The sequence below is a fragment of the Rhinatrema bivittatum genome, chromosome 11 (assembly GCF_901001135.1).
Source record: "Rhinatrema bivittatum chromosome 11, aRhiBiv1.1, whole genome shotgun sequence".
NCBI classification, from domain to species: Eukaryota; Metazoa; Chordata; class Amphibia; order Gymnophiona; family Rhinatrematidae; genus Rhinatrema; species Rhinatrema bivittatum.
In genome coordinates this window covers 94,949,955-94,965,104 of record NC_042625.1, presented here as the reverse complement: position 1 = coordinate 94,965,104, position 15,150 = coordinate 94,949,955, and the positions used below count along the sequence as shown (strand labels likewise).

Genomic DNA, 15,150 nt, shown 5'->3' with positions numbered 1-15,150 from the left:
ACACAGTCTTTAGTCAGAGGGGTTTTCACTACATTTCTGTCATAATCGCAGTACATTCAGATATTACTTCTTATTCTCCAGGCACTATTTTATGCCATCGTATTTCAGGTTTAGAAATTGGCATTACTTAGCTTTCCACGTAGCTGCCATTTCTCCAACTTAGACTGTATTGGGAAGTGATCAGCTGAGTTGAGTGGGCCTGATTTGTTGCATGCACATAATGTTGTTGCTTTGTACATATTACAGCTGAACACAGAAAAAAAGTTGTCAGCTGTGGCTTGGTTTGTTCCGTTATGACAGAGGGATTAGTTGAGCCTTGAATGTATTAAACATAAAATGTTGGAAATTGCAAGTAAAGTATATGGAATTTCTCTGTCAACTGGCATTTAGTTGTTTCTGCAAATTACTAATTGGGCAATTTTTCTGTGCATTCCTCTGGATTAATGCGTCCTTGAAATCAGACCACATCCCTTCTCTGGAGACTTCTGTCATGTCTTTGATATATATTTTCTTTTGCCTATTTTCAGAATCGCCGGCATTTTTTTAAAATGTTGTTCAGGCTTTCTCTGTTTGCTGCTGACTATTCCAAACCATGTGTCAGCGCACAAAATTTCCAAGTCTAAAAAGCAGGTGTAGTACAGGAGAGTAGGCATATGGATAGTCCCAGAAGAAGCAGCTCCTAGGGGAACACCAAATAGTAACAAGAAGAAGGGGGAGCTCGCGTGTGAGTCTCCATTTAAATTCCATGTTCCTGCCCTACTCCTCCATCCCCTGTGCAGGTAGCAGCGTTTATCAATACTGCTGCATTCTGATTTACACACATTAAACTTTTATATGTAAAGGTGGTTGGTCATATCAGTCTGCATTTTATATAGGGTTGTAAATATACATTTTCAGTCTTTCCTCTTCAAGACTTGGATACAGAGTGAGGGGAGGGAAATACATATGTCCAAACTTGTCAAGATCTAGACAGGTTACACTTGCATATATAGAAGTAAGTTGTAAATATGCCTGCCTTTCCAGGCTGAAGGGAAATTTAAGGATGACCCAGTTGATCTGCGCCTCGATATTGAACGTCGTAAAAAACATAAGGACCGTGATTCTAAGCGAGATCGGTCCCGAGATTCTGTGGATTCCAGAGACTCAAGTCATTCACGAGAGAGATCATCTGACAAACCGGAGAAATCCCGAAAAGGATCTAAAAAACACAAGTAAGAGACCTAGTCTTAAGAATAGCTGTTGTTTTTAAATTTGTGGACTGTGCTGTACAAGAGGCATTAACCATTATTCCAATGATGTAATTATTGTACAAAGGGTGATACATGTCCAATTTAGTATTTAACTCTAGTCTTAACATTCAACATAGCATATGTAAAAGAATAGCACTCACTATAGTAGCACAGGATGTCTTAGGAAGTAAATAAAATTGGAACATAATAGGGATTCCGCCAGGGGTGCTATAAGCTTTGAGGCCTACAGCTGCTAGTGCTCTGAATTTAATTATAATAGTACAATTTATATAGAATCATCTCATGCCCAAATGAGAATTTAAAATAGATTCGGTTAAGTTTGATTGAAGCATTTACAGAGTTAAATTCGGTCTCTGAATCTATTAAAATTGCTCCTGATTAGCTTGGTGTTATATAAGGTGGGTGACTGGAATAGGTTTTGTACAAAAGGTAAACATAGGTGAAGCAGCCATGGAGCATGTACAGATTTTAACAGTACTGTATAGCCACCTATACATAGTATCATAGTAAATGATGGCAGATCAAGACCAAATTCCATCCAGTCTGCCCAGCATGTTGCTTTGGTAGTGACTGCCGCTCCGTGCGGGTTACTCCCATGCCTACTGTTAAAGATGGTAGTGACTTCTGCTTTGTGCAGATTACCTCCTTGTCTTCTTTTAAGGGTAGTATAGTTTTTGGATAGTAAAATAAAGCTTGGTAATGTTCACCCCTATAATGCTAGCAAAGTAAACAGGGTAAAATGTTTGGGTTCATAGTCCCTACCTTAAGAAACATCTACCCTAAATTTGAACACAGAGTGACTGACTTGCTCAAGGTCAATTAGGACAGGGGTTCTCAATCCAATCCTAGAGGTACACCTAACTGATCTGGTTTTCGGGATATCTGTAATGAATATGCGTGAGAGAGATTGTCATACATCGGAGACCCAGTATATGCAAATCTGTCTGACGCATATTCATTGTGAATGTCCTGAAAACCAGACTAGGTAGATAGAGTTGAGATTGTCACCTGCATGAGCTTTGTGCTTTCAGCACTAGGAAGCAGCGTCATACAACGTGTTCTCTGTCCCCCATGGAATAGGAAACATAGAAGGATACGAGCTCGTTCCAGGTCCTCTTCCACTTCTTCACAGTCTTCCCATTCCTGCCGAGCGGGAGGGGGAGGAGGAGCAGGAGCAGGAGGAGGAGAAGAGTATCCCACTGCAGAAAGTGAAGAGAAGGAGGAAGGTATCGCAGGCTTTGACAAGTCCCGCCTTGGTACCAAAGACTTTGTTGGCCCGAATGAGCGAGGAAGAGCCAGAGGAAGTTTTGTAAGTTTTTTGTTTTTGTTTTTTTTAATAAATGAAACATGACTTTGATTAAATAAGCACTGTTATAAATGGCTGGTGGGGGGTTCAGTCTCAGAGAAAGGCAGAGTGTATTGTGTGGTTTGCACATATTCATCGATTTGCATAGCTGGACTGTTCATGCAGGTGTGCTGCATCCTCTGTGTACAGCATATAAGAGCTTTATAAATTTAAGGATGCGTCTTCCATTTCTTCTGATTATAAGCCTAAGGGTTCTATATTACCACTGAGTCCATGCAAAGTGAAATGTTCCCAGCTCTGCTCCTGTGAATTTAGGAAGCAGTGAAAGAGCTTTTCTAGCCTTTACCCCGGAATCTATGTGCTGACTCTGAGTTCCACTGCCTGTTGCATAAGCAGGTCAGTACTGCAGAGGGAAGAGTGGATGCTTTTCCTTGTAATAGTGCAGTGTGGATAAGGGTTTGGAAGAGTGATGACATGTGTTGTATGCAGCCTAACAGATGAATGTGCTGTGCTTTTATTATATTTTTATTTTCAGTCTGAAAATATCTATGTAAAGTTGGTACATTTTTGACAATTTTTTTCAAAAATATCTTGCTGGAAGACCACAGTATTTTATTGTAGCTGACAATGAGATTCCCTGTTATTTCCCACTGAAAACAATGTATGAAGTGTGTGTGTGTATACTTTTCTAATCTGTTATTTTTTTTCATCCTGATTCACTCATATATTATCCAGATGACACTGATCTGACCACACTGAGCCTCTCGTCCTGGATAAGACAGCACCTAGTGTTTCTCTGAAGATTTCTTTTTTGTTTTTACATTTTGTTGTCACAGCAATTTAGGGCAAGAGGGAGAGGATGGGGCAGAGGAACATTCCCTGCAAGCAGCACCAACAACAGCAACAACAATAACGATTTCCAAAAGCGAAACAGAGATGAAGAATGGGACCCAGAGTACACCCCCAAAAGCAAAAAATATTACTTGGTATGTCCCTGGGAAAAGCTAAGAAAAGTATACCCTCCCCTTCCTTTTCCTTCCTTTACTGAAACTTTTGCAGGCAAATCACTTTGCCGTTGCCAATGATCTTTACATTAAAAATATAAATATTTAGCAATACTACTTAGGTTACTCAAAATATCAAATCATGTATTACTTGATTTCTTTGCTCTTGCTTTTGGTCTTATTCTGAGGTCTCCTTTCTTTCTATATTTTTTTTCTTATTTTTAAATCTCTCTTAAAATGTGTGCATTTTTTTATGACCACACCTTCTGCTATGTAAAATGTCCCTTCCATATTTCAGTTATCTCTGTTCAGTTCATACTTTCCATATATCAATGTTATGTCTGTAAGGAACTTTGAGAAAGATGGATCCAGCAGTCCCACTAATTTAAAGAAACTTGGTAATGATATGAGAAGCTTTCAACAATATGAAATATTTATTTTGCATCAGAAAATAAATCCAAATAAAAGATGGTCATACTTTTTTATTGCAAATTAAACAATTAAATACAATTGCAAGTACTAATCCATATCTCCTTTTGAAGTAAGTAGCCTGTATTATACTGAGAATATAATCCTGAGAATATAATTCAGTTTCTTTTCTTCCGTTTTTTCAACGATGTTTGCAGCTTTCCTATGAACCTAGTTGATGCTTCCCATTTTCGGTGACTTGTCAATAAATTCCTGTTGTCTTCTCCACATGATTGTATCTCTGAATATGGATTTTAAGTTTCTCTGAAAACAGGCAGTTCACCATGAGTGATGTCATCACAGTGCAGACATGGAACACATTTTCCAGAGCTTTCCAGCAAAGACATGAAGATCCCTCTGGGTATGCAGGGATTTCCCACAGCCATTCGTCATGTCTCAGTTCTACTTTTTCTGTTGAAACTGATCATGGTATTTTACATGATTGCTGTTATCTTTGTTCTTCACAGTAATTTTCAGTGTTTTTCCTCAGTTTTATCACAGTAGTATGCCATATTTGTTTTTTTTCTTTAGTCCTCCTATGTAGGATTTTCAGCATCTTTAACAATTTTCTTATTTTATCTATGTCACAGTTAACAGGCCCCTTTAAATAGGCCTTCTCAGTTTTGATCCTTCTTATTATTGCTACTTACATAGAAACATAGAAATGATGGCAGAAGAAGACCAAATGGCCCATCCAGTCTGCCCAGCAAGTTTTCACACTTTCTTTTTTCTCATACTTATCTGTTTCTCTTGGCCCTTATTGGTAACTTTTTGGTTCTAGTTACCTTCCACCCCCACCAATGATGTAGAGAGCAGTGCTGGAGCTGCATCTAAGTGAAGTATCAAGCTTAATTGGTTAGGGCTAGTAACCGCCACAGTAAGCAAGCTACTCCCATGCTTATTTGTTTACCCAGCCTGTGTAATTCAGTCCTTGTTGGTTGTTGTCTGAATATAAATCCTCTTATCTTCATTCCCCCCTGCCGTTGAAGCAGAGAGCTATGCTGGAAATGCATTGAAAGTGAAGTATCAGGCTTATTTGGTTTGGGGTAGTAACCGCCGCAACAAGCAAGCTTCTCCCCCGCTTTTTTGTGAATGCAAATCCTTTTTTCAACATTTCCTCTTGCCATTGAAGCATAGAGCAATGTTGGAATCGCATTAACTGTGTGTATGTTTATTGAATAAGGGTATTAATCACCAGGTAGTAGCTGTCATTCCCACAAGCCACCCCCATGCTTCTTCTCTTCATTCACATCCTCTAGAAGTTATGGATCCACAGTGTTTATCCCACGCCCCTTTGAAATCCTTCACAGTTTTGGTCTTTAACACTTCCTCCGGAAGGGCGTTCCAGGCATCCACCACCCTCTCTGTGAAGAAATACTTCCTGACATTGGTTCTGAGACTTCCTCCCTGGAGTTTAAAATCCGTGACCCCTGGTTCTGCTGATTTTTTCCCAATGGAAAAGGTTTGTCGTTGGCTTTGGATCTTTAAAAACTTTCAAGTATCTGAAAGTCTGTATCATATCACCCCTGCTCCTCTTTTCCTTCAGGGTGTACATATTTAGATTCTTCAATCTCTCCTCATAAGTCATTCGATGAAGACCACCTTTTTGGTCGCCCTTCTCTGGACCGCCTCCATCCTGTCTCTGTCCTGTAGATGTAGTGTATTTGGATTTTCAGAAGGCGTGTGACAAAGTCTCTCATGAGAGGCTTCTAAGAAAACTAAAAAGTCATGGGATAGGAGGCGATGTCCTTTCGTGGATTACAAACTGGTTAAAAGACAGGAAACAAAGAGTAGGATTAAATGGTCAATTTTCTCAGTGGAAAAGGGTAAACAGTGGAGGGCCTCAGGGATCTGTACTTGGACCGGTGCTTTTCAATATATATATAAATGATCTGGAAAGGAATACGACGAGTGAGGTTATCAAATTTCCGGATGATACAAAATTATTCAGATTAGTTAAATCACAAGTGGATTGTGATACATTACAGGAGGACCTTGCGAGACTGGAACATCCAAAAGGCAGATGAAATTTAATGTGCACAAGTGCAAGGTGATGCATATAGGGAAAAATAACCCTTGCTGTAGTTACACAATGTTAGGTTCCATATTAGGAGCTACCACCCAGGAAAAAGATCTAGGCATCGTAGTGGATAATACTTTAAAATCGTCGGCTCAGTGTGCTGTGGCGGTCAAAAAAGCAAACAGAATGTTAGGAATTATTAGGAAGGGAATGGTTAATAAAACAGAAAATGTCATAATGCCTCTGTATCGCTCCATGGTGAGACCGCACCTTGAATACTGTGTACAACTCTGGTCACCACATCTCAAAAAAGATATAGTTGCGATGGAGAAGGTACAGAGAAGGGCAACCAAAATGATAAAGGGGATGGAACAGCTCCCCTATGAGGAAGGGCTGAAGAGGTTAGGGCTGTTCAGCTTGGAGAAGAGACGGCTGAAGGAGGGTATGTTAGAGGTCATTAAAAGCATGAGAGGTCTAGAACGGGTAGATGTGAATCGGTTATTTACTCTTTCGGATAGTGGAAAGACTAGGGGGCACTCCATGAAGTTAGCAAGTAGCACATTTAAAACAGAGAAAATTCTTTTTCACTCAATGCACAATTAAACTCTGGAATTTTGTTGCTATGGGATATGGTTAGTGCAGTTAGTATAGCTGTGTTTAAAAAAGGTTTGGATAGGTTCTTGGAGGAGAAGTCCATTACCTGCTATTAATCAAGTTGACTTAGAAAATAGCCACTGCTATTACTAGCATCAGCAGCATGGGATCTTCTTAGTTTTTGGGTACTTGCCAGGAACTTGCAACCTGGATTGGCCACTGTTGGAAACAGGATGCTGGGCTTGATGGACCCTTGAGCTGATCCAGTCTGGTATTTTCTTATGTTCCAAGTGGTGCCAACAGAAGCCTTGGACCCATTTTCTTGTGAGCCCAAGCATTTGGTAATGTGCTTGCTACTCCTTTTTGCCATATCTTCTGTGAGAGTACATGTCTGTGCCATATCTTCTGTGAGAGTACATGTCTGCGCTATAGCGGCTTAGCATGTTCATGTTGAGCCCATCTCTACTCATTCACTGATACAGAAATTTATGAAAACTTGTGCCACATTGAGCCTCCTATACAAAAATCTCCAGTTTCTTGTGACTTGTATGTTCTCTTTTCTCAACTCATGAAGCCACTTTTCGTGCCACTAGCGACAGCTTCTCTTAAGTTCCTGCCATGGAAACTAGTATTCTTTGCACTTACCCGGACTTTCTACCAAATGTCTCAGCTTTCCGTGTCAATCAATCCATCGTACTATTTATTTAAAATTATTTTGTATTCCACAAATCTTGGTGAATCACAGCAAGACATACAAAGCCTTGAGCACAAAGTACAGACAGATACAGTTACGGGCAAAGGTACACTAACAATGCAATTACACAGACTGTCATAATAAATAACACCACAACAAAAACATCAGAGGAAAGAAAAAAAAACACCTTCTTTCCATGAATGCATGTCCATGAAGGAGAAAAAGCCCTTCATACCTCAGATTATAAAGGAGCCATGTCCTACTATAAGAGAAGAACTCAGTTGCATCAGCAGGCTTCACAATTATTAGTTTCATATGACCCTAACAGACTTTTGTCACTGTTGCCAAATATACATTGTCTAACTGGATAGTGGAATGCAGTCAGCACTGCTAGGCCTTAGCAAGATTGCAGATCGATCACAGACTCTGTCAAACCTCATCAAGTCAGAGCTATAGCTTCTTCTGTTGCTCATCTTAGATAAGTGCCCTCAAAGACATTTACAAAGCTGCAACTTGGTCATCAGTTCACACCTTTACATCTCATTCATTAGACAACCTCTCAAGAACTGACAGTAAATTCGGACAAGCACTTTTGTATAACCTGTTCTCATAGTAGTCTGTTCTCCATGGTGGGGTTCAGGTTGCTTATTCAGTAATCGCTGTGTTGCAACCCTCAGCTTGGGACTCCCCACATGCAATGGCTAATTCAGCTTGCTTTGCAATGAAAAAAGCAAGTTTTCTTACTGTAATTTGTGATTTCCATAGCTAGCAGGATGAATTAGCCAAGGAATATCTACCTGCCTCCCTACAGAGCTGACTACCTAGCTAGATTTAGCAATGATATAGACTGAGGAGGCTCATCAGGCAATACCTGGGTGGGAACTCTTGCACCTGCTCAGTAGAGCTCAAAATTCTAGTAGCTTGGAGAGACGAGACCATTTGCTGCTCCCTGATGATGTCATCCATGCATAATGGCTAATTCTGCCTGCTATCTAAGAAAAATACTATTTACGATAAGCAAACTTGCTCTGAAGAATCTTGTGTGTGACTGGTGAACTGCTTGACTTTAGAGAAAACAAAGTTACTTACCTGTGGCAAGTGTCTTCTGGAGATTGGAGTTCACCGGCCCCACACAACCCTCCCTTCCCCCTTCTTAAGTTTAGCTCATTAGCTTGATAATAGCTGAGGCATATCTTGGGAACTCCTGCAATTGGCCAGAACTGTCTTTACTGGAAAGCTCTGGAAAATGCATTCTATATAAGTTGGCATCACCCTGGTGTGTGATTGTGAACTGCTGTCTTCAGAGAACATCTGTTACAGGTAAGCAACTTTGTTGTTTCAGTAACCTATGTTGCTTGCTTGTTTTGTAGGAGGCTCAACGTTTATGCTTTTGCTAAGAATGTTTTTTTCTCCAAACTCAGAATCTTTTGCATTATCCTCTGCCTCATTTTATTTTATGACTCTGGTCTTGCACACTATTCTGAATTCCATGATCACGTGTGATTGTCAGTGATGGGATCAAGAAATAGCTCTAGTGTGTTAACTAGGACTGTCACTTGTGATCAGTAACCATCACAACGTTGCTCTCCTCCAGTGTGCATTAACAGGTGGTTAAAGGAGACCTGCCTTTCCCCAACTGCGCAAAATAATCTGTTGCGTAGCTTTCAGATGCTTTCTGTATACATACGCTTAGCTCTTCTCCCCCTCATTACAACCATTTGGTTTGAAGGTGGAACCATTCACTCATTCATGAATACCAGTGGTGTTTACTGACTGCGCATGTAAAGAGTGAAGCACAGTAATGCACCAGTATGTTGCTAGGGGCTTGCACTTCATCAGTGTCTATAGTGGTCAACTTTGAGATCAAAGCCTAAGCAGAATCCTGTATTGATGTTCTGCAGCAGCTTTTGTAATTGCTGAACCCAGTGTCTACCCCTGACCTTTCCCACGTGCTTCTGTAATGTCAGCGTGGCAACCCTGTACCTTCCCTTGCTATCCTCAAGAGCTGGCAGAAAATTCCCTCTCATTATATTGTGTCCAATACACCGTGTGAGGTGAATTTTAAAAGCCCAACACACGCATTAATTAGGGATGTGCAAATAAGTCTGACTCGCATGCACTGAGCGCATTTTAAAAGCTGCCTGGATCCGCACACATCTCCAAAGATTTCAGAAAAAGGGGATGGGCGTGAACCAGAGATCCCCTGCCTTGTAATTTTATTTCTACCATGGATGACGTGTGAGTTAAAATGAAAGGATTGAGCCATTTCTGAGGGAAGGATCTGGGGTAACTAGGGGGAGAGTGGGCCATCAAGCCGGGGGGGTTTGGAGGACCCTTCTAAAATCCCCCGATTTATGCAGTAGAAGCAGGACTGGAGTGCGCGTGCGGCCAGACTACTTTCTAACAGGCGCGCATATGCTATAAAATGGCTGCGCACCTGGGCATGGGCTGACATGCGCACAAATGAAAGTAAACATCTGTGTCAGCTGTTTCCAGTCCCTGAGGAAATGCTTCTTACAGCACAACTAGATGGGAGAAAATGGTTAAAAACAAAATGTGAGTTCGTCCTCAAAGGAGTAAAATGAAGTTTTCTCTCCAGTTCCGACTTTAAACTTAAATTCTAATTTTTGTGAGGTGGTACTTCTTACAGTGACTGTGTTGTGTGATTTGTTTGGAGTTGCTTGGGACTGCGCAGCAGGGCGGTGCCCCCCTTTTCACCCCTTTATTCTGCTTCTCTGACAAATATCTGCTTCCTTTCTAGCACGATGACAGGGAGGGGGAAAACGAGGAGAAGTGGGTGAATCGTGGACGAGGTCGTGGTGCTTTTCCCCGAGGCCGGGGCCGCTTCTTGTACCGGAAACCTGGCACCAGCCCCAAATGGGCCCACGATAAGTTCAGCGGAGAGGAGGGCGAAATTGAGGACGAAGAAAGTGGCGCAGAGACCAGGGAAGAGAAAGAGAATGCCCTGGCCACAGCAGAATAGTAACTGACCAGGGCAAGGAACAAAATGTGTCCCGAGAGACTTTTGTTGGGTAATTATGTGAAGCAAACATACCTTCTTTTTTTATTTTTTTTTAAAGCTGCACCTCAATCAGCTTGGATGAAAGACTGATCCAATGTCATTTGTGTTCACGCCACCTCCGTCTCTAAATGATGCTCTCTGTAATATAGAGACTGGATGATCTCATACGTTGGTTGAATTTCTGCATTTCTTATCTTAGCAGTTTTTGATTACAAAGATAAAAAAAATCTTGATTTATGTTTGTGTTCTATTGGAAATGATTATTCTGGCTTTTGAGTTTATTTGTGAATTTGAGATGTTGTAAGTGAGGATTAACTTGCTGACTTAAGTAATTATTTTCCTTCTATCCAGTTTGTGTATTCTATTTTTTAAATCTGTGGTATGCTTATTTTAAGCTTTGTCATATGTAGTAGCACCAATTTACCATACAGATGATATAATTTTTAGAAACAATTTTCAATCCTTTATAATCTAAAGCACGTTCAAATAAACGTTTAAGTGTCAACTAGCAAAGACCCAATTGCTGTGATTATTTTTGCTGAATGTATCTCCACCTTGGAGATAGGTGAGGCTCTTCCTAACTTTCTTGTTTTAACTTATAATTTTGTTCTGTATTGTGCAAAACCACCACGTTCTGTATGCTGGGAATTTTTCATATAGATTTAGTGCATAAGCTGCTGTGTATGGTGATGTGCCAGAAACCATGGACTCCTCCAATTGAAAGCCTCACTTCTACATATCAAGTGCTCCAACATAATGTCTAGGAAGAAGAAAAATAAATCCTATGAATGCCAGGTCCCTCGCTTTCTAAAAGATACAGGTTCTTGGGTTGCTCAGGATCAGTAAGTTAAAATGGAGGAAAAAAAAGAACCTCATACAGTTAAAAAGAATTGAAAGCATTTTGAGTATTTTACTTCTGTATCGTGTGCAGGGGATACCACAAAGACTCAGAGGTTCTTCTCACTGCAGAAATTTCACCAGGGGTGCTGGTGAAATGCCATAGTCTGTTCCTGGCTTTGGCTTTACTGATTATCATCAAAGAGCCTTTCCTCTTAGAGGCACCGAATGCATCTCAAACTTTTAACTAAACAGATTAAAAACTTTTGTGCAGAAAAGAATTTTATTGACGTTCTTACTCCTAAAATAACTCAGAAATTGTAGCCTGTTACTAGCAATCCATAACATGTCATTAAAATCAGCCACAGTGCCTGAAGACAAGAAGGTGGCCAGTGTAATGCTGGTTTTTAAAAGGGCCCTGGGATGAAACAGGAAACTCTAGACCAGTGCTGGGTAAAACAGTAGAAAAGAACAGAATTTCTGGCCATGTAGATAAACACAATCCACTAAGGAGTGCAAGAAGACTCTAGGTCCAATAATTTCATCTTCAACAATGTTTATTTATAATTTTAAACGTTCAAAGGAGCCACTCCTATTTTAAATTCATGCACAAATAAATGACTGCTTCAAGCAGTCATTTATTTGTGCATGAATTTAAAATAGGAGTGGCTCCTTTGAACGTTTAAAATTATAAATAAACATTGTTGAAGATGAAATTATTGGACCTAGAGTCTTCTTGCACTCCTTAGTGGATTGTGTTTACGAATTGTGGAGTGCAGTATTACTCCTTCTTTATATTTGGTATCCCTGGCCATGTAGATAGACATAATGGGAAAAAAGCCAACATGAGATTCAGCAAAGGGAAGCCTTGCTTTAACAATGTATTAGAATTGTCTGAAGGTATAAACAAACACGTAGATAAGAGCAAGCTTGTCGATATAGTGTATCTGGATTTTCAGAAGGTATCTGACAGTCCCTCATGAGACTCTTCAGGAAATTAAGATGTAACGGGATAGGAGGCGATGTCCTACTGTGGATTAGTACTGGTTAAAAGATAAATATAGAGTTGGGATAAATGGTCAGTTTTTTCTATAGAGAGAGGTAACTAATGGAGTGTCCCAGGGATCTGTTCTGGGACTGGTGCTGTTTAACATTTACATAAATTATCTAAAAAAAAGTAAACTGAGTGAAGTGATCCAATTTCTAGATGACACAAAATTATTAAAACTTGAGTGAACTATGAAGAACTACAAAAGGACTTTGCGAGATGGGGACCTGGGCATCTAAATAGATTAAATTTATTGCGGACAAGTGCAAAGTGTTGTACATAGGGAAAAATAATCCTAAATAAAGGTAAACATAGAAATGACGGTGGAAAAGGACAAAATGAATCACTCAATCTGCCCAGCAAGCTAATGCCAGTACCTGCTGCATCCAGGGCCCTTGGATGCTGTTTGAATCCAATATCCTTTAACCATTGCTGTGAATGCAGAGGGCAAAGTTGGAGTTGCAACAAAAGTATCAGGCTTAGTGATTACGGTAGTAAGCGCCACATCAGCTAATAACCTCCATGTTTATTTATTCCCCAAACTGTAAATGTCAGGGCCCTTGTTGATTGCCGTCTGAATCCAATTCCCCTTTTCTCACTGCCATTAAAGTAGAGAGCAATGATGGAGCTGCATTAACAGTATCAAGGCTTAATTGTTAAGGGTGGAAACTTACCCCCATTGCACTCTTTTCTTTATTTCCAACCTCTGGCCTTTAGAATCCACAGCATTTGTCCCATGCCCCTTTGAATTCCTTGACAGTTTTCGTTTTCACCACCTCTTCCGGAAGGGCATTCCAAGCATCCACCTCCCTCGCTATGAAGAAATATTTCCTGACATTGGTTCTGAGTCGTCCTCTCTGGAGTTTCATTTCATGACCCCTAGTTCTAATGATTTCTTTCCAACAGAAAAGGTCTGACAATTGTGCATCATTAAAACTTTTCAGATATCTGAAGGTCTGTATCAGATCTCCCCTGCTCCTCCTTTCTTCCAGGCTGTACATATTCAGATCCTTCAGCCTCTCCTCATAAGTCTTCCAATGCTGACCACTCACCATTTTGGTCGCTCTTCTTTGGACCACCTCTATCCTGACTTTATCCTTTTTGAGATATGGGCATCAGTACTGAATGTAGTACTCCAGGTGAGGCCTCACCAAGGCCCTGTACAAGGGCATTATCACCTCTTTATTCTTACTGGTTATTCCTCTGTGCAGCCCACCATTCTTCTAGCTTTAACTATCGCCTTATCAAATTGCTTTGCCATCTTCAGATCATCAGACACTATCCCACCAAGGTCCCTCTCCCGGTCCGTGCGCATTAGTCTTTCACAGCCCATCACATAATGCTCTTTTGGATTGCTGCACCCCAGATGCAAGACTCTGCACTTCTTGGCTGACAAATCTTTGACCACTCTTCAGGTTTTCTTAAAATCACTTTTCATTCTCGCTACTCCTTCGGACGTGTCCACTCTGTTGCAGATCTTAATATCATCCACAAAGAGACAAACTTTACCTTCTCTCCCTTGTGCCAGGTTGCACACAAAGATATTGAACAGAACCGGTCCCAAAACCGATCCCTGTGGCACTCCACTTAACACCATTCTTTCTTCAGCGAAGGCTCCATTTACTATTACATGCTGTCTGCTGTCATACAACCAGTTTGCAATCCATGCAACTATCTTGGCACCCACTCCCAAGCTTCTCATTGTGTTCCCGGGTCTTCTGTTTGGGACCGTATCAAAAGCTTTACTAAAGTCCAAGTAAATCACATCGAGCGCTCTTCCCTGATCCAATTCTTTAGTCACCCAATCAAAAAATCAATCAGATTTGTCTCACAAATCCATGCTGCCTCCTTTCCTTCAGCAGGGTCTCCATTAATTTTCCCACCACCAAGGTGAGGCTAACTGGCCTGTAGTTTCCACCTCCTCTCTGCTCCCACTCTTGTGAAGCAGGACCACCACCAGGATCCTCCTTTTTGAGTTACTCTGGAGGTTTTGGTGTTCTCAGGGGGTCTTTTACTTTGGCCTGAGGTTTTGGCTCTTCTCTCTTGCGATTGAGTCACAGGGGCTTTTGCCATTGGAGTCCGCAGCCCATTGCTCTGGTTCTTTGTCACAGGATCTGATAGGCATGGGTTTTGCAGGCTCAGAAATTCTCCAATCTTGTGGCACCACTCCTGTTTCCAGGAATCTATTAAACAGGTCCGTCAGCGGACCCGCCAGCACATCTCTGAGCTCCCTCAGTATCCTGGGATGAACCTCATCCGGCTCCCATGGCCTTGCCCACTTTGTTTTCCTAGCTCTTCCCATATATTCTCTTCTGTAAACAGTTTTGTCTACTCCACCCACATCCACAGTCTTGTTAACTAGTGACGATCCTTCTCCAGGGTCATCTTTAGTGAACACCAAACTGAAGTATTTGTTTAATATTTCAGCCATTTCTTCGTCTCTGTCCACACATGATCTTTGTCACTTTTCAGTTTCACTATATCACTTTGGTCCTTTCTCTGATATATCAGAAAAATTTTGTCACCTCACTTTACCTCTTTGGCAATCCTTTCTTCCACCTGACTTTTTACCTTCTTGATTTCTTTCTTCATCTCCCTCAGTTTCACCAGATATTCTTCCCTGTGTTCCTCTTTTTGGGATCCTTTATATTTCTTGAACGCTGTTCTTTTTGCTTTTATTTTATCAGCCACCTCCTTGGAGAACCAGATCGGTTTCTTATTTCTCTTACTTTTGTTTAATTTTCTAACTTATAGATTTGTTGCCTTTGTAATTGCTCCTTTTAGTTTTGCCCACTGGTTATTCCACCTCTCTCATGTTCTCCCAGTCTTCTAGTTCTACCTTCAGATACGTCCCCATTTCGACAGTCCGTATTTTTGAAATTCAAAACTCAGATCTTCATGTGATTT

At 40.8% G+C, this 15,150-nt stretch overlaps 1 protein-coding gene across 6 annotated transcripts in view; it reads left to right on the top strand.

Moving 5' to 3' along the window:
• Positions 1-10,874, top strand: part of THRAP3 (thyroid hormone receptor associated protein 3) — a 135,697-nt gene extending 124,823 nt beyond the window's left edge. For 5 of the 6 annotated variants that reach the window (XM_029619221.1, XM_029619216.1, XM_029619217.1 and 2 more), the window contains 4 exons: positions 1,024-1,211; positions 2,331-2,559; positions 3,393-3,542; positions 10,098-10,874. In XM_029619221.1, the coding sequence (XP_029475081.1) occupies positions 1,024-1,211; positions 2,331-2,559; positions 3,393-3,542; positions 10,098-10,319 (789 nt within the window). In that variant the 3' untranslated portion in view covers positions 10,320-10,874. The remainder of the gene's footprint in view (positions 1-1,023; positions 1,212-2,330; positions 2,560-3,392; positions 3,543-10,097) is intronic. The other variant, XM_029619220.1, reaches the window with a different exon arrangement.
• Positions 10,875-15,150: the final 4,276 nt, after the last annotated feature.